The sequence below is a fragment of the Calidris pugnax genome, unplaced genomic scaffold (genome assembly GCF_001431845.1).
Source record: "Calidris pugnax isolate Ruff unplaced genomic scaffold, ASM143184v1 scaffold123, whole genome shotgun sequence".
In the NCBI taxonomy this organism is placed as follows: Eukaryota; Metazoa; Chordata; class Aves; order Charadriiformes; family Scolopacidae; genus Calidris; species Calidris pugnax.
This window is the reverse complement of record NW_015090876.1, coordinates 483,791-506,475: the sequence shown is the minus strand read 5'-3', so window position 1 is coordinate 506,475 and position 22,685 is coordinate 483,791. Positions and strand designations below refer to the sequence as shown.

The 22,685-nt window shown below is 40.7% G+C and overlaps 1 protein-coding gene across 1 annotated transcript in view; it reads left to right on the top strand.

Annotated features, from left to right (window-relative positions):
- SDK1 (sidekick cell adhesion molecule 1) overlaps nt 1–22,685 on the top strand; it is a 411,416-nt gene that overhangs the window by 266,405 nt on the left and 122,326 nt on the right. Inside the window, exons 12-16 of the mRNA XM_014946238.1 lie at nt 1,436–1,538; nt 2,672–2,848; nt 12,105–12,241; nt 18,879–19,026; nt 19,973–20,113. Coding sequence (XP_014801724.1) covers nt 1,436–1,538; nt 2,672–2,848; nt 12,105–12,241; nt 18,879–19,026; nt 19,973–20,113 — 706 coding nt within the window. The remainder of the gene's footprint in view (nt 1–1,435; nt 1,539–2,671; nt 2,849–12,104; nt 12,242–18,878; nt 19,027–19,972; nt 20,114–22,685) is intronic.

The following is a 22,685-nucleotide window of genomic DNA, read 5'->3' as shown; positions in this document are numbered from 1 at the left end:
GTGTAGTGGCCCTCTCTCCTCTCCTCTACTTGAAGCACTGATTATGCTGCTGATGTGTGGTGCATATTTGACATTTGTTATTCCCCAAACTGTGCAAGTTAAATCAGTAACATTTTTGCTTTTGAGCTTGGGAATACCTGAAACCAGTACTGGTAGTAAATGTAACGTACTTGTGTCATATCGCCATTGTATTTACATCTTATTGACAATAAGGAGATGGTATACAGGAAGGAAATCCTTCCTGTTAATTCTCAAAGGCATGCTTCTTATATGTATTAAAGATAGTTCCTGTTCATCATACTGCATTCAAGGGGAAAAAGAAAAGCGAATAAAACCTAATATTTGTGTAGCAACAGCACCATTATCAAGCTAGAAGGCATACATATGTACATCAGGAATAATGCTAAAAATTCCAAGCTATTAGAGTTAGCTTTTGATTTTGCTGATGATTCCTTCTTGTGCGTGTGTGAGATATCTCAGTAGACACTGATTATCTCTGTAGGGATTTGGAACTGATTAACATTATCCACATATCTTCTATACTCATCCTTGTTGTCTACCTGCTTCAGCTGATGCTATCTGTTGCTGCTACTGTGTGTTAAGCATAATAGAGATCTTTCACACCAGATCTGGTTGCTGTAGTTACAGCAATTATTGTGTTCTGGGTCTCCAGGAGGTGCTTGAATAAAGATGTTTTGAAACATTTCAGTAAACATCATATCTATCTTATACAGAAAACTCAGACTACCAGAAGTTCCTCCTCCTGTAACCTCTTTCCTAGACTTGATGAGATTGTACGGCACCATTTAAGATTTTCTCTTTCTGGATATTTTTCTAGTGTATTCTTCTTTGCTCAGATTTTCTTCCGTTTTGTTTTTGTTTTCCCCTCTTTCTGGATATTTTTCTAGTGTATTCTGCTTTGCTCAGATTTTTCTGCTCCAAACAGTGTGAATTGTTTCCTGACTCAATGTATGTTTGGATTCATTCATAATGCATTACAAACATACGGGCTGCCTTACAACTTTCGGGGAGTTGCTGTAGATGTTTTTATTTCTTATTTCTTATTTATTTTTTTTGTCAGAGTTAGGTTGATGGTTGGACTAGAGGATCTTTAAGGTCCCTTCCAACCTAGACGATTCTCTGATTTTGTGTTACCACGAGCCAAGTGAGAGTACAGCTTTAGCACTTTTCCTACTCAGATCACTGCCGACTCGGACTCGTGCCCTCTGCTGCCTCTGCTTCTCTGCACCCCACAGAGTAACCACCTCTTCTTGACACAATGACATGCGAGGGAGGGGAGCCTTCACAGCAAAGACTTGAAGAGGAATGACCCACTTGCTTTGAATGACAAATGTTCCGTTGCCTGTTCTCCGAGTGAATAACCCACGTCAAAATGCTGTAATTTCACCTGAACTATGGCTTGTGTTCCTTTCAGATCGCACGTTCATTGTTCATCCTCCTGAGGACAGCACTGTGATCAAAGGAACCACAGCCACTCTGCGATGTGAGGCAACTCATGATCCTAGAATTTCAATCAGGTTGGTGGTGTCAGTTCTCGTTTGTGCGGTTTATCCCAGCTTAATTTTGTAAGCTATACGAATAGCATTAGGTGAAAAGTTTCAGGACCCCAGATTTTAACACCAGCCCCCTGATTACTGCATTATAAGGTTGTACACTGTATCATTAATCATATAAATCCCATCTTCCATTTCAGCCTTATGTATTATTTACAATGAGCTATGTTCCACTTCATGACTTCAATATAGCCTTCCATGATTTTACTGTCAAGGTTAATACACTATCAATAAAACCAACTTGTCAGAAGCTGATACTTAATGAGAGTAAAAGTCGAAGAGAAGGAATAGGTTTTCAGAAGTGTTTATGTTGGGGTGCTTGAAAGCAACATAAGAGATGCCCATGTTCTTGGAAACAACTCAATAACTAAGGGCTATATTCTGTTTTAACTGCGTAAAGAAAAACAGAATTTGTCTGAAATACTAAAATTTGTACTAGAGCATTTAGAGGAGGCTCACCATTTTAAAATAAATTTAGCATGAAAATTCATGTAGTCTGAAAACAACACAAATGAAAGAAAATGCAAGGAGCAGCTTGGAGGCAGCTAGAAGGTTGAATTTCAGGAAGAACTTTGGAAAGACAAGTACAGGTGTAAGAGTTTCAGGTAGAGGTACTTAACTGTAAGACCATGGGCTTATACTTATTTCTGACGTGTTTGTATGTGTGTGTTTTAACGGATGAGCTCCAGTAAACCTTTCACAGCAGTTTAAGATTTGGTGATTATGGCAGCCTAAGTTTATTACAGTCTTAGCAGAAGCAGGCCAACATCACAACTGTTGACTTCAGGGTATTATGTTCTAGTTTAAAATGCTGGCAAAGGTTGCCTTTAGAACTTGAACATGAGTACTTCACCTTTTCTGCATAAAATATATAGTATTTTTTATAAAATGTGTAGTAACTTGGATGCAGTTATGTTTCTTGTTTTGATCACAGATCAAACACTAAAATTTGTAAAAGGCACTCTTCCTGAAAGTAACTGTAGGGGCCTGTATTTTTAATGTGTGATTACAGAAGCTGGTATCTTACAGCACAGTTCATGTATATCTATTTTGAAGTTCTTGTGAGTGATTATTAACTGAGACATTGTAACACTCAGGTATGTTTGGAAGAAGGACAGCGTTGTAATAAATCCATCCAGCAGTTCCAGGATCACAGTAGAGAAAGATGGGACCCTCCTCATCAGCCAGACGTGGTCAGGGGACATTGGCGACTATACCTGTGAGGTCATTTCTTTTGGAGGAAACGACTCCAGAATGGCTCGACTAGAAGTGATGTGAGTGTTCCACCTTAAAGATATACAATGCTTGGTTTCAGATACGCTGGGGCATTTTTCTAGGAGATCTGGGGAGTCTGTAAGCTTGTTTTTTGGTGTGGTTTTGTTGAGGGGGAAATTAAGCCTGGTTCATTCCTAATTAAATTGCCTTGAAATGTCCTCCCTTTTGCATGCTGCCACACTGCTTGGATTTCCAAGTAACTGAAGCCTTGGAAGTTACTTCCAAGTAACTGTATCTCCCTGAATCACCATGTGTACGTGTCCACCTGGTTGGATGATTGAGCACAAGGGATTAAGAGGTTATAGTCCACTTGAAGCCGGTAACAAGTGAACGGCCCCCAGTTGGACATGTCCTGTTCAGCATTATTGGATGGCACAAAATGGGTGAGGGACAGTTACTTCCAAGTAACTGTATCTCCCTGAATCATCATGTGTACATGTCCACCTGGTTGGATGATTGAGCAGAAGGGATAACGATTAAGAGGTTATAGTCCACCTGAAACCGGTAACAACTGCCCCAGAGGAATCTAATGAGGACATGTCCTCCTCAACATTATTGGATGGCACAAAATGAGTGAGGGACAGCGATCACAGTAGAGAAAGATGGGACCCTCCTCATCAGCCAGACGTGGTCAGGGGACATTGGCGACTATACCTGTGAGGTCATTTCTTTTGGAGGAAACGACTCCAGAATGGCTCGACTAGAAGTGATGTGAGTGTTCCACCTTAAAGATATACAATGCTTGGTTTCAGATACGCTGGGGCATTTTTCTAGGAGATCTGGGGAGTCTGTAAGCTTGTTTTTTGGTGTGGTTTTGTTGAGGGGGAAATAAAGCCTGGTTCATTCCTAATTAAATTGCCTTGAAATGTCCTCCCTTTTGCATGCTGCCACACTGCTTGGATTTCCAAGTAACTGAAGCCTTGGAAGTTACTTCCAAGTAACTGTATCTCCCTGAATCACCATGTGTACGTGTCCACCTGGTTGGATGATTGAGCACAAGGGATTAAGAGGTTATAGTCCACTTGAAGCCGGTAACAAGTGAACGGCCCCCAGTTGGACATGTCCTGTTCAGCATTATTGGATGGCACAAAATGGGTGAGGGACAGTTGAGATACACTTGAGGGCAGGGCAACCATTCAGAGGGACTTAGGCAAAGAAATGAGCCAACAGGAATCTTATGAAATTCAGCACCAACAAATGCAAGATCTGCATCTGGGGAGGAATAACCTTTTGCAGAAATGGAGACTGGGCATTTCTGGCTGGGAGTGGTTCTTCTGGAAAGAACCTGGATATCTTGGTAGACAGCAGCTGAACATGAACCAGCTGTGTGTCCTGGGAACAAAAAAGGCTAACAGCATTCGTGTTAACACGAGCATAGTGTATTGATGGACATGATTACCCCCTTTTATTTGACACTTATTAATCTACATCTGGAATACTGTCTCCAGTTTTCAAGACCAGACTGGTTAAACTGGTCTGATCTCATGGCTGACCCTGCTTTGAGCAGTTTGGACCAGAGACCTCCTCGGGTCCCTTCCAATGTGAATCCCTCTGTTATCCCAGGCTGTAGGGCTTTTCCATAAAGCCCAGGTGCTGAGCTGTGATGCCAAGGTTATAGGAAAATATTTTCCTCCTTTTAGTACTTTTTCTCTGTTAAACATATATCAGAATAGCTGGTCCCTGGACAGGTATTGCTTACTCTTGCATTCTCTTTATACATAGTTTTTCAGGGAAAAACTGTTTTTATGTATGGCTTTCTTTATTCCTAAGGATCTTTAAACATTTTCTTGTTTTTATTTTTAAAGTGCAGTTCAGTTCTGAAAAAAGATTATAAAAATGTCATTATGGGCTTCCATAGATTCTATTTCTGTCATTCCACTGGGGTGAAGTGCACTTCCATTTTATTTTTATCACTAAAAGCAACAACTGTGGTTTTGGTAGATGTGTGGAGCAGATCAAATGAATAAGAAGGGAATGTTTTATGTAGGCTTTTTTTTTTTTTTTTTTGGAGTAGTGCTGCATACTTTAATTTAGCTAAAATTGCATCTGTTTCTGCTGGTCATGCCTGATGTCTCTGAGAAGATGGCAACTTCTACTGTTGGCAGTGTAATGAGTTCACCTCCGAGGTTTGCTATGCAGAGTGCTGTTTGATACAGCATTATTCTGACAGTGCCAAGGCTAGATCAGATGCTCATTTTCAGAGAGCGGTCATACATTCTTTCTCTAATTAAGCACTCCTCAGCTCTCCTCCCGGAGTGCATTTTACTGCTGGTTTGAATCCAAGAGCAGAAGACAATTCAAAATATATTGCTACTATATAACCACGCTTGCTTTTCTCTGAGGCGGTTTTTGAATGGAGGGCAGAAAATTATGGAGTAAAGACTGAAAAGAGTGTTAAAACCTGGACTTCGAAGCAAAGCTATAAATATGTGCTAAAATCTTCAGCGGTCTGACCATTTCTTCATCCTTAATAGCAAAAAATGTCTTATGCAACCCAGTACAGCACTGGAGATGTATTTACTTGCAGTTCCCTGTTGACCAGTGAGGAAGAGTTTTATACTCCATAAAATTCAGGCTAGAAGGTAGCTGGAAGAGGCACATATTGTGTGTGGTGCTGAGGTCGACTTTCTTGCACCCTGGCTTGTTCCAGTTGGGTTGGCTGGCTCTTCATGCACTGGGACTGGATCCTGTATCTCCTCTTCCTCCAGTGTTCTGTTGCTGATGGTCATAACCTGTTTTTCCTGGGGGAATTAAAGAAATAGATCAGACCCACTGTTTTAGAGGACTTCAGTAACTGATCAGTCACTCAATCATACCTTGAATTGTAACATTTTATTTCAAAGTAGTGCTGCAGGTAGTGCAATAACGCCAAAAAACATTGCATTCCTTTGCAGCTTTCATCATTATCATTTGGCTCAATGGCACAAATGTATGAGAAATAGAGATACATGACACAACAGAAGTGAAATGAAGAAGAAAATGTGTGAAAGGAAATGTCTGAAGTAAAGCTTAAATTAAATTCTAGCTCGTATAGGAATGACAGATCTATAACATTCCCTGTTCTCCCAGATAATTCTCTTGTGCAGAACATTAACAAACAGGGCATGTACATTCCCATCGATGAGCACTTACACTTCAGTGCCTTGAGTAGCACTAATGTCAGACAAATGTTCAAAGGAGGCCTCTCAACCAATTATAGACTGGGGCAGTCTACCAATGGATAATACCGCAGCCTACCCAGCTTTGTCTGACAACTCCAATTGTCTCACCACCTCTTTTCCCCCAGGAACCAGCGTGTCCCTCCTCTACCTCTAGGCATGTCAAGAGAAATTTCCAAAGGCACAAATAAGTTTGCTACTGATTTCTATTCAAACTGATTCAATTCAAAACCATTAACCTTCAGGGTGACCTTCAGTTATTTAATTTCTGAGTGGACTGATTTTCTAATCTGTGAAAAGAAGGGAAGAAAACTTTTTCTTCCCTTGTCTTCCCTTTTGGAAGACAGGCTCGGGGGCAAAAGGTACTGTTTCTTGCTAAAAGAACATATACTGATAGCACAGTGTCGTATACCTTGGTGGTGCAAGCAGGATGGATCATTTTTCTCAGCATGTCTATGAAAAAATAAAATATTTGAAAAGGAAAGCCAGAAAACTAATGAAGAACTTGCTAAAGTGCAGCCAAAGGTTACCTTGCTCATCAATTTTGCACTGATGGTACTTGGGCACAGAAACTAATTGCTAGTCAAGATACTCTATTCATTCATTTGTCTTCCCTCTAAATGTGTTTATTCTTCATGTACATCACTTGATTTGATTTGCACGAGGAAAAACATTTGCGAGTGATGTTTCTCTTCTGCAAGAAATAGATTTTAATTTTTTACTTACTTTTTTTTTTCCCTAGCAGAGCTTCTTGACTGCAAATACAGAAACATTTGCAGATCTTTTGATGGGGAGCTTGTGCTTCTCTTGCATTCCTCCAAGCCGTAGGATTTGATCCTGAAAATAATTGTGTGTTATGAAACATTCCAGCTTCATTTAGCTTACTTTTATAGTCCTGTAAATACCATACAGAATGAAATAGAGAGGAAAACCAGCTTGTTCCTAAAGCTGCATAAGCTGAATTATCACTTACCTGATGGGAAACTGTGCTGATTCCAGCTCAAAGTATCCTGAGGGTTCTCAGTGTATATAAAATATGCAGAATTACTACTATCTATGCCTGATGATACCTGCTGCTCAATATCAGCCTGTCTGCAGTCCGTACTAAAAAAATCTCTTTGTTGTATGAATGTGACTGAAAAGTACGGTAATGCTGCATTGTTGGAAAATCAAAGCCCTGTACAGGTCTCTGTTATGTCACAACATATAGTAAAATCTTTTAGGCTCTTCCTCTATGCAAAAATATAGGGAGGACAATGTAATACAAAAATAGACAATTTATTCCTGGCAGCAAGTTCATCATGTTTCAGTTCTCTTTAACCAGAGAGAGAACTATTATTGTTCTCTCTTCTTCAAATGCAGGAAAGGGGAGATAACCACTTATAATAAAACCCAGTGGGTTGCCAAGAATGCACAGAATTGCCTTTGTCAATCATTTCTACATGAATATTGATACTCTTTTTACTAGAGTATTTCTAATTGCTATTTCTTCCGATTTCTTTTCCATACATCCCAGAAAAAAAATTGCTAAAAATAGAATCAATAAGGCCAATGCAGAGGAACAAATCAAAATGATGTGTCACTGCAAATGTATCTTCATATGGATCCCATATCCCTCTCTTCCGGTAGCCCATCTCTTTTCCTTTCTGCAGGGAGTGAAAACAGGAAGGATGTCAAACTTTAAAATACATTATTCCTTCTTCACTAACAAGAAAGCTTCTATTTATTTTTCTAAGCTCTCTATTGAGATGTCATCCGTGAAGTAAGGTTCACTGCTTAGTCTAAATGCACTTGATACTCAAAAGAGAAATACCACTCGGAAATACAATTACCTCTGTTCAGCATTGAAGATATAGCAGAAATGTAGGTAGTTTTAGGGAAAAAAAAACACCATAAAATTCAAAAGCCTTTCCCAAGTCATTTGTAGATTTGAGCTTGTAGTGACCATGAAAATGAAATGGGAAATAATTCTGCCAGCTCTGGGAGTTGACAAGCCTTTAATTTCAAAAGTCCACCTCGTTGTAGGCCTGTAAGAGACTAAAAGCCTCAAAACTAATGGATGCCTTGTAAGAATCCTCCCTGTGTTTAGAAATTGGAGAGGGTTCTTTTGCAAGAGAAACTGGAAAGTCCTGCACAACAGATGTCACGTTTCTTCATTTAAAACATTATAATTTTTTCTGAGCAAAGCTGAGTGCTTTGTTAGGCATTCTGCCCTGACTTCTTACCCTGTTATCGGGTTGAGCAGATGAACCACCTGCTCCTGAGTAAAACTTGTGTAGTGGACCTGATTTAGGAAATCATTTATGAAATAGGAGTGGGGCTTTTTATAAACTGTCAAGAAAACTTGTTTAATCTCCCTAGCCTTTTTAGTAATCCCCTCTTCAGTCACAGTCTCTCTAATTACCTGCTGTTGGACTGTTTTTCTCAGAAATCTCTCCAAACCATGTCTGGTTTATTTCCCTCAGCAAATAGTCTGCTTTTAGCTAATTTTATAAAACACTCTATGTGTTTGCTGAGTGAATTTTTCAGCTGCCCTCTGGCAGTGATGAGCTGACTCAAAACATTAGGGTTTCTGTTCTGAACATGTATAATCTGCAACTAGCTAATATTTCTCTCCTAGATTGTCACAATGACTTCATGTTCTTTTCTTGCAAATCCACTATTTTAATTGCTTTGTCAGAGTTCCCTCAGGTCACCTTGGTGGCTATGCCATTAACCCTGGGCTTATCTATCAATTACAGATTTAAAAGTGTCTCTATATGTATTTTGCTATCGTACAAAATAAGTTATGGAAAACTTGCCTCCATGCAACTCTTCAGCGTTAGAGGAGTGAGGTCTTAAGATATCCTATACTGAAAAACCTTCAGATGTTTCCTGTTTGGGGCTTTAGGGAACAAAAGAAAGATAATAATGCTGGAATTAAGCTTCCAGTGGCTGATCAAGGACTGTTCTGTGCCCTGCGTGGTATTGTCCTAAACCTCATCCACTTTCTTGGTGTGTCAGAAGTGAAGGGGTTCTAGTCTGAGGTTCTCATCCTGAAGAAGGGTTGAAATTACCATTCCCTGCAATGATTTCTTGGATGTTAGCAGTAAGGAAAAGTAATTCTCTTAAAGGAAAAAAAAAAAAAAAGGCAGCAATGATCTCTTTTGGGAACATGAATATTCATGATGGTGCTACAGGTCTCATTTATCATCCCCTCCACACAGTATGTAGTAGCAAATGGGAAGGAGACAAAGTGTAAGTGCTTGCTAAAGTAGGAGTAACTATTTATTAGTCTCTGCTTTTGTATACTACAAAGAGAGAGGAACACTTCTGTGCTGAAATGTCTTTGTAGTTTTAAATATTTATTTCTGTCCAGGTGTGTTGCTTAGGCACTTGTTATGTTTGCCTTGAGGGATTTAAATCTGTGAGCAGCATCTGTTGCTGTTCGGTGTGGACACATATGGCTAAAGAATATGATATTAGTGGAGGTGGGTGTAGTGTATGGCTGCTGCAGCTCACACAACTCAGCCTCTGAACAGAAAGTGCCTGTTTCCTTCCTGCTGCTGACTGATTCCCATTTTGTGTCAATCTAAGAGAAGAAGGAACTAAACACAAACCCTAAGGAAAATAACCCCACATTTAAAAAACATGGAAAAGGGAATGTCCCCTCTCCTCCGAAAGTCTTCTGAGACTTGGACCCTAAGAAAGAGACTGAGCTGTAGAGTCTTTTTTTAGTATTGTAGCCCCTGTCCTCAAATGAGCTGTTAATTCAGCCCATCTAACTGTATGGGGAAACAAGATCAACTAGTAAATGCACACCCTGAAAATATCTTTAATTCATCCCAAGAGTTTTTATTTAGTTCTTAGAAAAGGAGTTATGTGGTGGTGATTGCCATCAGCCAACCCTGCATGAGCATCATCTTCTGGGAGAAGCTGGAGCCACAGCCCGGCTCTGAGCTCTTCCCCACAGGACCTGGTGACAGTGAAGCGGCAACTGGGACTTCCATAAGCCGTGTCACAACAAGAGGTTTCACTCCCTTTCCTTCAGTAATTCCCTTTGCCAGCTTAATCACAAAAAACACTTTACCAACCAGCTTGCTTAGGACATAATGATAAATTGTAGTGGAGGCTTAATGTTTATTATAATTTAATGTTTCATTCAAAATTAAGCAGCACACTCTTGTAGTCCCTGGGTAAGTGGCCGTGTCTTAAACCCCCGACTCCACACGTTTCAAACCATCAGATTCTGCCATTTTCTCCTGCCCTCCTACTTTGTTTCCAGGTCCCTTTCTTCCCTAAATTTGTTTATCCAAAATTTTGCAGTGCTCTGTTCAAAATCTGCTTCCATTGGGCCCATACATGCTCCTTCCTGTGTCTGATGTTCCTTCTAGCCCAAAGTCACTGTGTTTTAGCTCTCCGTGCATCCGAAGGCTGGGGCTGGTTGCTGTGTGCCCAGAGCTCAATGAGAACGTAGCCAACCTACCCCCCTCGTAATCGAGGCATCTTCAGCCAGTGATTTAATGAAGTTAATCTGAATCACACCCTGAGGTGTGAGCCTGGGGTGACCGTGTTGCTAATTTGATTAGGCATTTAAAGTCAAAGGAGACAAGACTCAAAGTCTCAGGTTTAGTTTTAGGAGGCCCCAACCCTTCCAGCCTGGAAAGCTGGGCGCAGGTGAGTGTCTTCCACTCATGTTTGCTCATTGTCTGTGTGGGGTTTTTGCTGCTCTTCAGCTCTTCCAGCAACCTTGTTTTTTCCCCTCACTAACTCCACAGCGTGTGGCCATCATAAACACGTAAACAAAGGCATACGCAGTTTTAACAGAAAAATAATAAATCTATTGTCTGGCTCTCCATATGTTCCTTGATCTTCCAGTAGAAACCCAAATCCAGGACATATTTATTGTTCTGGCTTAGAGCCAGAGCCTGTATTTACTTTTGTAAGTGGCTAAGGAGCTGCGGTTTTTAAATAACTGTAAGCCTTCAGTAGCATGATACATTACAACCAGAAATTACTACGCTTTTAAATTAAGCATGTGAAGTACCCTTGTGGCTTTCTGCTCTGGCCAAAGCAGATTAGTGGTGGTGCACACTGAGGAAGGGTTACCCTTGGCTTTCCTGGGGAGGAGCAGTGGGTTGAATGGGTGAAACTGGTCCTCCTTGCTTTCCTTCCACTCCAAGATCCTCGTCTTCCCCAGGAACCAGGATGACAAGGAGCAGAAATGAGGCTCAGATAGAATGGCTGAAGGGCTCTTATCACTCAATGCAGATCAGCATTTAAGGGATGTAGCAGAATTTACTTTTCTCACTGCACTGTGCAGCTTCCGAGTACAAACAAATGTTTGTTTGAGCCAATGAGTACAAACAAAAGGTTTTTTCACAAATTGCCTTTATGTGGAGAAATTATGTGTTTTAATTGAGCTGCTGTTTTATTTTTGTTTTTTTAATGTTTCATTTTGTATTTTCCACGGGGTTTCTGCAGGCATTTTCACTACATTTTCTGGTTGGGTGCTTCCAAAAAAATCCTTATTATAGGAAGGAAAGATTCTACCCGTGGCAGGATAAGCCCGGATCCGCGAGTAAATCAAGCTGTTCTGTAGCCTAAGAATACATATGGTAATTTTGATTAGTAGCTCTATATGGATAGTGTCAATGTCTTCTGCTTCCTTGAGTATGAAAAATTCCATGTTAAATCATATCTCCCATGTGTTTTACAGTTTATACATATTACTGCTGTCACATTGCTAGGACATCATTGTAAGAATGGGGAAAAAGTGAGAGAGGAAATTTATTGACCAACTTGTCTCAATCAAAAACAGTATGAAAACTGGCTTTTTTCCACATTTAACAACATTTCCATTAGCTGTTCTAAGCATCTGCCTTGGGACTTTCAGCATAAATTACTTCTTTTTTTTTTTTCCAAATAAGATAAAATTGTGGAGAATTCAGAGATGTCTTTCATTTATTTAATTGTACAATAGCTGCTGGTGGTTTTATATCTGTCATCCTACGAGTCTGATGCCGTGTGCCTTTAACTGCCTGTAAGACTGTAGCTGAGTGAAATGTAGATTGATTTTTCTGTGCTGTTTTTTCTCCTTTTCTCTTTTCTTTAATAGCGAGCTGCCTCATTCCCCTCAGAATCTTGTGGCCACTCTAAATTCCTCCTACAGCCGCAGCGTGATGCTCTCCTGGGTGCGTCCCTTTGATGGAAACAGCCCTGTTCTCTACTACATGGTCGAGCTCTCTGAGAACAGTGAGTAAAGTCAAATATGTTTCAACCTCATGTTCTTCTTAATTATTCAGCCTTCTTTCAGGCTCATCTTTCGCCAGAGCTGCTAACAAAATGTTACTGTTGTTTGCTAAATGGGAGACGATGTGCACGAAGGGGAAGCCCTGGGCTTTACGTTCAACTATTCGCATGCTGAAAGAGTTAACCGATAAAAAGAGGCCTGAAATGGTGGAATTGTTATACGGGAAACTAATTACATCTCCAGCATTGCCAAGCTAGACTTGAGGCTCAACACCTTATTCATCAGGGCTTCTATTCGACATCTGTAAAAAAGCAGTAGTCGTATTTTATTTCTTCCCATTGTTGTCTTTTACTCTGGTTTTGTAGATAACCTGATGCATTCAAAGCCCCATTTTTACCTGAAAAATGCAGGCAGTGTGATAATATAAGGAACCCGTGGTCTGTCAGAGGAACAAACTTGGATGTCAATAGGAGCTACAATCTTACATGTATATGGGCTCATATATTTTCTCTGCTTTCCCCAGGTTATCATTTTACACCCTTCTTTTAGGTAGGTGATTGAGGATGCTGACCTGTAAGATATCCAAATATCTAACTTCATGGGTTACAAACTTGGTCATTGTGAATTGCTACTTCTCAAGGTTTTGTCATGCTGTGTGTCTGGTCCTTTGTGGCTCAGTTTGCAAGGTTATTCAGGGACGCTGCTAATGCCTCTTTAGAAATTGATGGAAAGATGAGGTTATATGGAAATCGGTCACCTTGGCAATACTTTCTAATCTCTGTCACCCTAGGAGCTGGAAATTCAAGCCTAACAATTGATTCTTGATGAAAAAATTAAGAGCGTCACTTTTTCTGACATGTGGAAATTAGCTACTGCATAACTGAATGTGAAACAGTCCTGATTTCTGATTGTCTGGAGAGTAGCGTTTTGTTTTACCACACAGAGAGCCTGAGATGGAACTTGAGCTTCAGATCACATACAACCCTTTTGCTTTGCAGGCTGGAGCGCATAACTTCTCAGATGTGGAGGTCCCAGAACTGATGATCTTGACATCTGTTAAGCACAAGCGCGGTTTTCTAATCCTAGTAGAAATCCCAAGTCATGGCCAGGACTTTTTCTTTTTCTTTTTGTAACAAATGGCTTAGAAAATTCGGTGTTCTGCGCTCACAACCCCTCTCTACCTTTTTATCACCACCTTCTATTTTATTGTTGCTCTTTTCTCCTTCCCCTCCTATCGACTGCAGAGCAGTAACCGCCTTTGTGCTTTTCCTTACCTGGTCTTGCACCCAAGGACGTTACCCTTGTGTTTCATGTTTCCCAGTGGCTCTGACAAAGGCAGGCTATTAAACTCCCAGTCTGGGAACATGAAGCACTAGAGATGTATTTGCATCGAGGCAGCACCTGGGTCCTGAGCTGGGCTGTAGTGATTGGGAAGAGGCATTGAAAGAGGAGGCAGCTCGCTCGGTGCCAGGAGAAGTCTGAAAGGTCTTCAAGTGCCTTTCCAGCAAGGATGCTTTGCAGTTGTTCTAGTAGAGGAGTGGGGTAAATATGCCATCATTTTGAAAATGCTATAATTCGTTCACTAAAATTCGTAGGAGGCTGAGCAGAAATCAACAATAGTTTGCCAGAAATCATGCAGACAGTCCCTCGGAACTCCGCAGGATCCTGTGAACCCTCGCTCGCTCCGTGATAGATCCAAAAATTTTGGCTGATGGCATTGCAATCTGCCACTGAGAGAGTCTCATTACCACCAATCATAGGTGTATGTACTTCAGCAAGCTTGCAGCTGCAAAAACCAAACACAGACCAGGGCTGTTGTGAATCGAGCATCTCAACTCCCAGAAATATTCTAGATCTCGCTGTCCTTTCAGTTTTCATCTGTGTCTTTATTTGCTTTGCTTTTATGTACAGTCTCTAAATGGTTGCTTGTGGAAGTAGGACAGAGATAAACCCGAGCCCTTGAATATTCCGCTCTGGCTGTTCTCTCTCATTTCATATATTGTTGCTCAGCTTTATGGATGCCAACACAATTGTGGAACAATGTCAACAGTGACTTTGGTTTGGAAAGCTGACTTTAATGTCTGCATATTGTCACTGTCTTGTTTTGTTTCTTTATTTTCTTGAAGCACTTGTTTTTTAGAGTTCTTTTGATCTCAGTAGTGAGGAGCTAATATTTCGTTTTTACACACCTCCTACTCCTTTGGAAAACACCATCTTTCCTTTGTTCCCCCCCATCCCACGGGATGTTTGTGAACGAAGCTGACATTTGATCTTGTGTAGGTATAGCTTTGTCTGAGGCGACTGCGCAGAATCTCTCTTTGCTTTTCAAAGAAAATTTCCTTTCAGGTTTTCTGTGGGTCCTGTTGGTGCCACAGAAAGAGCCAAGGAGTCAGCGTCTGGCCCCGTCAGCTCACACCCGTACGAGCTCTTTTACCAGCAGCAGCAGCTCAATATGTTCAGCATCCTAATCCCTATTTCGTACACGTAAGGGTTAGGGAGGGATGTTGGAATTAGGAGTTATTTTCCAGTTAGCAAACTGCACAGGAGACTTTAGTTCTGTGGAGTTTTGATACACGGGTTTTGCTTTGCAGTTACAGGTGCCAAAACGTAGCCTAGTTTTGTTCATTTTTTTAATCTGTTTTGCATTGAATAATTTTCTAATAGCTTTAGGATCCATTGTATGTTTTGAAGCACGTACTATACATGAATACATAATAACAGGATCTGTTTCAGAGAAATAGCTGAAGAGGGTTCAAAATAATGAGTGTAAATTTCAGGGGACTAATTACTAGCTGCATTAGAGAGAGGCGTGTCACTCCACCTGGCATGAATTAGAACTCCTTTTCATTAATATCAATTCAGTAAAGAGATATAAAAATCCTATTTTAATTAGAGGAAAAAACAGTGGCAGATCGTGCACATAAATCGCTGGAAATATGAACGACTCTAGTCACCAAGTCACCTAATTTTTAAAATGAATGTATTTGGCACAATGCAATAATTCTCAAATTACAAGTATTCACAGTAGACTGTGTCTGTGGGTGACTTGAGACATATGGCCTTAAACATTTGGGGGCAAATTTATAATCTAATTTGAAAAACACAGTTCCAGGGAAACACAGTCATTAAGTATTCCTGCCCACACAGAGCCAGGAATGCGAACATTCATTTGAAATAGGATTTTCAAATAAATAGTGCCATGCATTGCTGTCATTTGCACTAATATAATTTTGGGTGTTTCATGACCTGTTTAGCCCTTGTTGCGATATACCGAGGAATTCCAATGAAGTATCTTCATGCAGTTAGAAGGGGATATGCTTATTTTATTCCACAGAGGTTTAGTTTTCAAGGATTAATCAAAAATTATTCAGAAAAGTCTTTTATCTGAAAAAATGAATTAATACTTAAAAAATTCTGCTGAGTACAATTAGGATAAAAGCCCGTTTTTGTTTTATTGTATTCTAGGGTATCTCTGCTGTGTGATGTAATGATATAACTCAGATTCATCATGTTGTGCCAACGAGGAGATAATAAAGGCTCCTATGAAAAACTTCTATATGTGCTTAACTCAAAGCCTATCAATTGTCATACTGAGTTTGGTAGGAATAGTCAAATGATCAAAATTGAACACATTGATAAATCTTTGCAAAAATCGAAGTAAAATGATGCTGTTCATTACAACTGTGACTCAGATTGAGATATGATAGTGTTAAAAGATATTTCTTCTCAGGCCATTGATAGACCTTGTCAAAGTCCTACCAAACAAAGGATGAACCATTAAATTTTTATTCAAACCTTCTGCAATGTCATATTGTCACGAAGATTTGAAAGATTGATTCAGTAAACTCCAGCAGTACAGCAAATTGCAATATACCGTCTGTGCAAAACCCCCTGGAGAAGGAAGGAGATGGAAATGTACTCCAAACCTGCAAAAATCCAGCTTTCTGCATTGGATCTAATCTGTAATATCAAATTAGAAATGATTTTTGAGGAATTTGCAGTTAATGCATGAATTGCGAGGTAGATAGGGAAATACTGAAGAAGAGCCTCTTGGTGAGTAACTGTTATTAAACGCATCACAAGTGCATCCAAAAAATTTTGACAGAACAAAAGTAATTTCTAAAATGCCCCAAATCACATCGTAAAATAGAGAGCAGCCTGCGAGATTCTTCGCTTCCAGTAAATTCACTTGGAGAGGCAATCAGAGTTGATTCAAAATACCCAATATCCTTAAGACGATAGACAGCTAAACATGGAAGTTTTTCAGACAGTGGCAATTACAGTGGAAGAGCAAGCAAGCAAAGCCCAGAGTACATTCTGAGCAGCTTAAATTAAACGGAGGATTAGCCCAGTCTGTTCAATCTAACAGAGGCTTATTTAATAGTTTGACCTGGCAAGTCTTTTGTCACCATGGAGCTTCTCCAGGCTTCCTGGGACGTACGAGTGACAGTCATTCCTGGAGGGAAGGGAGTCGGAGTTGAAAATTTTAAGGCATGTTTCTGATGTTAGAGTTGCTCTTCTCTATGGTAAAACAAGCTTCTATACAATTCTGGGGTTTGTTGTGTATTTAGGGAGGGAGAACGGTCTTTTGAAATGTTTAGTTTATTGATTGTCAAAAAAAAGATTTGACATTTAAATTTTAAAGATACTCTGCACACTCACTGTATCCACTGCTTCGTGAGCGAGCAAATCCTTCCCAAACCACTTTTCTTTAGGAATCAGAGTGCCCAGGAGATGAATAGGCTTCGTTTATATTAGTTTTCAGTTTAATCTCTCTTCCTGCCAGATCTTTTATCTTCCACCAGGAGAGGAAAAAGAATAAATAAAGTATTCTACAGATGCAGCATATAAACAGAGCAAAGCCCCAAGGTGCTGAAGAGATTAATAGGCCCTGTTGTTGAATCAAACTGCTCACTACATTGAGCTGCTTGGGTTAAGCACTCTCAGGTGGTGTTTACACTAGCAGTAAACAAATGAAATGCTCTAGGAAATGGACCACTACCCAAGTAGCTCATACAAGGGTATTTCACTCTCTTGTTGGTATCTGCTCTTCCATTTTCCTCTGGAAACTGCTTCAGGCAATGTACTAAGTCAGCCATACCTTAACGTCAGCTTACCTTGATTTGTTGTTGTGCACTCTGGTTGTAACAAGGTGAACAGTTGTCTGTGAGGTCTCAAGAGAAGCTTGTTAAAATTCAGAAGGAACTAGGGTGCAAAAAACTCCTAACCAATGCTTTTCTAGATAGCATAAGTGCACTTCCTCTAAGGTTTTCCTAAAAGAAGTTCAACGTTCAGCTAAGATGAATTGCCATCAAGATCTTGCAGCCGGAGTGACTGTTGGTAAATCATCAACAACTGGCATGGATGGAACTTGACTGCTGTGCAAATGTCCCTCTCCAGCATTCCCAGCATTCTGCTGTGTCAGTTTTCCGTTTAAAAAAGACTTTGTTCTCAGAAAGTCGTTACTGGGAAGGATATATTTCGAGCAATTCAAAGATGCGGTGTTTATAGCCCAACTGGCATCCCGCCCCAGAGGACTTAAACTTGCGAAGGAATCTGCCAGAAAAGCACTAAATTAGTGGTTTATATCTTGGTGAGAAGCTTAGCAGCCTTCCACATTTGGGACATCTCATCTTCATTTTCAGGCAGCCGTCTAGGTGACCTGCCAGGAGCTTCAATGCACTTCTGATGAGCAACATGCACAGATCCATTGCCAAAATCTACAGCTAGCTCTTCAGTAATTTCCAGAAGTGTTAGTAATTTTGAGCAGGGAGCAGGAAAACAGCTGGTATTATTTAAAAACTGAACAAATCTTTAAATTGGCTGATTCCATTGCTGTACTGTTGCAACACAGACCAAATGTCACCTCTCCCTGACTATTCCAGTCATGACTTTGGGGAGAATATGTGACACCAGGCTACGAAAAAAAGAAGTCAGGATATTTAATTTTCAACATGTTTCGTTTCTGACCTCTTTGAAAACTTGAAAAAGTAATTTGGGCATCAGAAGAGCTCGTTATGTCAAGTATGTGAGCTGACAACCAGGGTTTTATAGTGCTGCCAGGGCTGTTTATACCAGGGAATCTTCCTAGGAAATTAGACCGCATGCCATGTACTATCTCTAGAAAAAAAATATGCAGAAATGTAGAATCCAGAGCAGAAGCTTTCTCAGGTCTTACAGCAACGGGCTGATTTGGCAGAGAGAGTCATGCTTCTACACCTGCTTGCAAGCTGGGTAGGAAGATATTCCAAACTGCCTCCGAATTTCATTACGGTCCTTCCACTAGAGCCACTCAGGGGTGTGGTGGTGTAATGGCCTGCCAAACAGATGGGTTGTGAAATACACAGCCCATCTGTCTTTATCATGCTTGTTTCCTCTTTTATTAAAATGTTAATGAATATAGTTTTTATTTATTATGCCGTGACATGTGCAGCATCACTTTCCAGTAGACAAATGTGCAATCTGCATAACCGTGTGGGCTGACAGGAAGGTTTCTTCTGCTGAAAAGAAACTTCTCCCCGAAGTTCCTCTGAGGAAAACAAGCACAAAGAGCTCTGAGCAGTCAGAGGCGTTTTCTCACTTCTGCGGGGCTTTTAACAAGCACTTCCATCTCTTTTCACATGTAAATTATTCCCACAGATTCTCCCTGGAAGGTTCACCTATCGAATCTTGACCCAAAGATGACCGGTGTCACTGTGAGTGGACTCACTCCAGCCCGAACCTACCAGTTCAGGGTGTGTGCCGTTAACCAGGTGGGAAAGGGCCAGTACAGCTCTGAGACCAGCAGGTACAGTCAAAATAAATATCCTTGTATTAGAGGTACAATAACCTAGGATTATTGGATGGAAAAAACTGCTTATGGTTCATGAATGAATAAAATAAGTTATCTTTTGTACAATAATTGAGGAACAGAGCAGTTAGCGTTACCCAGGCCTCTGGAGAGTGCTCTGCAGCTGTCAGTAATTGGTGATAATGGCAATTAGGCAATGCAGGATATCAGCCCGCGATGGGAGAGGTGCCCTCGTATTTCCAGAGTATCAGTTGAGCAGAATCTTGGAAGTATTTTTTTGCAGTTGTGCTGAGGCAGAGCCGTTAGCTCGGGGAGGAGTACGGCGTTCGCCCAGGCACTGCAATGTCACTTCTGGAATCCACCCAGATGCGACATAGAAGGATGGCTTCATCAAATTTAGTTTCAAACGCATCCCCTTCCTTCTGTGAACCAAAGCTCACTGTGAGCTTGAATTGCAGAAGAGCTGAACTCTAACTGGCTTTTTCAAAATGTAGGAGTTTGATATGAAAAATATTGAAAGAGCTGAAAGAAACAATTTGGAAGGAGTCACAGACACTGGACCTGAGCTCTAGCTCATTCAGGCTTGTAATCTTTTTAAAGAGTTGTAGCAGCCTGGGTGATTCAGAGAGAATAAGGTTACCTCAGCTGTCTGTCTTGTTGCTTGCTTAACTGATTTCCTATTATGTTGATTTGTTGTAACTATTTCATGCATGTCTTCAGCAGTGTGATCAGCGTTATATTTCTTTCTAGTCATCAGACTTTGATAAACGAAACCGGTTCATGTGGAGTGGATACATGAAATAGAAATGTTATCTACCATTCATTTCAACACTGGCCAGACTTTGATAAACGAAACCGGTTCATGTGGAGTGGATACATGAAATAGAAATGTTATCTATCATTCATTTCAACACTGGCCTCCGTCACGTTCTTTTGTACTTAGGTTAATGCTGCCTGAGGAACCTCCCAGTGCCCCACCTAAAAACATAGTGGCCAGTGGGCGCACCAATCAGTCTATCATGGTCCAGTGGCAACCTCCTCCCGAGAGTGAACACAATGGGGTTCTTCACGGGTACATCCTAAGGTAAGTGATTTCCTGACCTGGGAAGTCTGGATGTAGATCCATGTGTGCATGAGGGAATTCAGAATGGTGTGACTTAAGAAATAGTTTTTAATACACTCTTATTTCATTAATTATATTAGCTATTATTTACAAATGCTGTGGTCACCCTGGTTTATTACAGATTAAAAAAGACCTCAGTTCCAGTGGCCACAAGGGTGCAGGCACTTAATTTCTAACCTGTCTATATAATATATTAGCAGCTATGCTCGCTGCTCCAAATGGACCACCGAAGTGGACCAGCTCCCTGTGGAGACTCACCATCCAGATAGCTTTTTTCAAAGTGAAGCGAAGCACCAAGTACTAAAAGCGTTCACATGGGAAGTGCAGCCCATGCATTGCAGATGTACATTTGCTTATTACAATCTCGGCTTCCTGCTAGAAAGGTTAATTAAATTTATCACAGACACAACAGGGCTCCCGCACTATGGAAGAGCAGGAATAGAATCAATAAAGTTCAGTTTTGTGCCAAAGAAAATGTAGAGAGGGAATGACAGGTCAGATGCGTCACAGCAGACCTTGATTTGGTTTTGCAGATCAGTCAGTTGAGTAAGATTCTTTCAGCCCCATCCGTGTGTATTAATGAGAAACAGATTCAGGCAGGTAACTGGGAATCCTGAATTCATCCAGTCTTTTTGCTTACACAGGATTTATTGTGTTGGATAGGGTGTTGCCACACTGAGAGACTTTGCAGAGCATTTCCCTTTTGTAATTTTTTGGGACTGTTATTCACTCCTACCCAATTCAGCTGGAGCTTACGTGCTCATTTGGCATCCTACGTATCCTGCAGTGCTCTCAGCCAGCTGGGGCCGCACCTTGAGGAAGGGAGGCATTATCTAAATTAGAGTTTTTGTGGGAAACTCCCAAGCACTGCAGCACCACGGACGTATTTCCAAGTGATGGTTACAGCCTGTTGTAGGCAGGCTGCTGACATTCCTTATACAGTGTCCTCCAGACCTGCCAAAAGATAACGCTACAGCTTAAATGCCAGCATCCTGTTCATGCTGTGCTCCTACTTTTGCTGGCATGGATGGAATTGCTTTTGTGATGTTAAGAGTGTTGGTGAGCTCCCAAAATAGCACTGGGAAGTTCCTTCTCTCTGCAGGCAGAGCTGAAGTCTGTTCATCTCCCCGTCACCTGCACCGAGCCTATTTTGGTGGTGAGCCCCTTGTGCAAGAGCCTGCAGTTTTCAGAGCTGGGCTCGGTTTGAAAGCTGGGCCAGTCATCAGGGACAAGTGGGAAAAGGTGCTTTAGCTTCTGTCTAGAGCTAAAATCTTGGCGTGAGAGCTGGTTACCTGTTTGCACAAGGTAGAAGTGGTGTTTGCACAGTTCTTTCCTTCAAACTGGTCTGCTCAATGATAGGATGAATTCCTTAGCTATTCCCAGTGAGCCTTAGCCAGTCACAGCATTGAGTCCTTTGAGAAAGCAATCCCATAGCCTCCTACTTCTGGCAATCTGTTCTGTTTTCTCCATGTAGCATTTTCAACAATGTTTAACTTAAGTATTTTCTACAACAGCTATCAGCATAATTGATCCCTGTCTTCGCTGTAACATTTCTTTCCATTTTAATAGAGAGTTATCATATTCATTACACTCAAGCTGTGAACAGTTTTGATGTCTACATGTTTTGTCTTGACTACAGAGTAGAGAAACAATTTATTAAACAGGAATTTAAGTTCCTCATACAGAAGCACAACTGTCCCAAGTAATAAACCAGGCTGTTTTTTCAAGTTAAATTGTGTGGTCATAGCAATGTGGACTGACAAAAAGTCTTCCTGCACTGATTTCTGTAGAGTTAGGCTAGAAAAAAAAGAAACCTACCATGCATCCCAGAAACCTAATGCTCAAGTCATGGAAGATACTAAATTGATGACACACCTGATCTTTAAAAGTGAAGGTGCGCTGCACAAGTCATATGGAGTATACATCAAAGTCCATAGTGAGAAAAATCATGAAGACATGACATTTCTGAACTGGCCTCCTTCCTCTGCCCTTTTTCTCACTGGCAGTATTGCGTTTAGAGGGCTGCCATGCTAACAGCATAAAAGATTAAATCACAGGAGCATTCTACACCTTGTCTGCTAGGTGCGAGACAAAACACTGCTGCACAAAGAATTGACTTTGCCAGGAAGCATACAACCTTCACAGGAGACAAAAGAAAGGAGAAGGTAGATTTTGCATAAAGCAGAAAAGATCAAGACATTCAGTACACCCAGCTGAGAGCTGATATTTCTTTATTTCCCTTTGTATTTCCTAAATGGAATCACACCAGTGTAGCATTACAAATATTAGGTATGCCACAATATGGTCAGGCAAGCAGCTCCTCAGCAGAAAATGGAGGGGTTGTCAGAGGTTAAGAACTGATCTCTTTATAAGGAAACTTTAGAACAAAACCTACAGCTGAAATACACAAAGTTGTCTAGTCATGGAAATTGCACCAATTTAACTTAGGTGACTTTAAAATCAGACTGCAAGATGTCAATGAAATTGTTCTGTGTCAATAAGCTTTTGCTGAATACTGGGAAACAGAAGATGA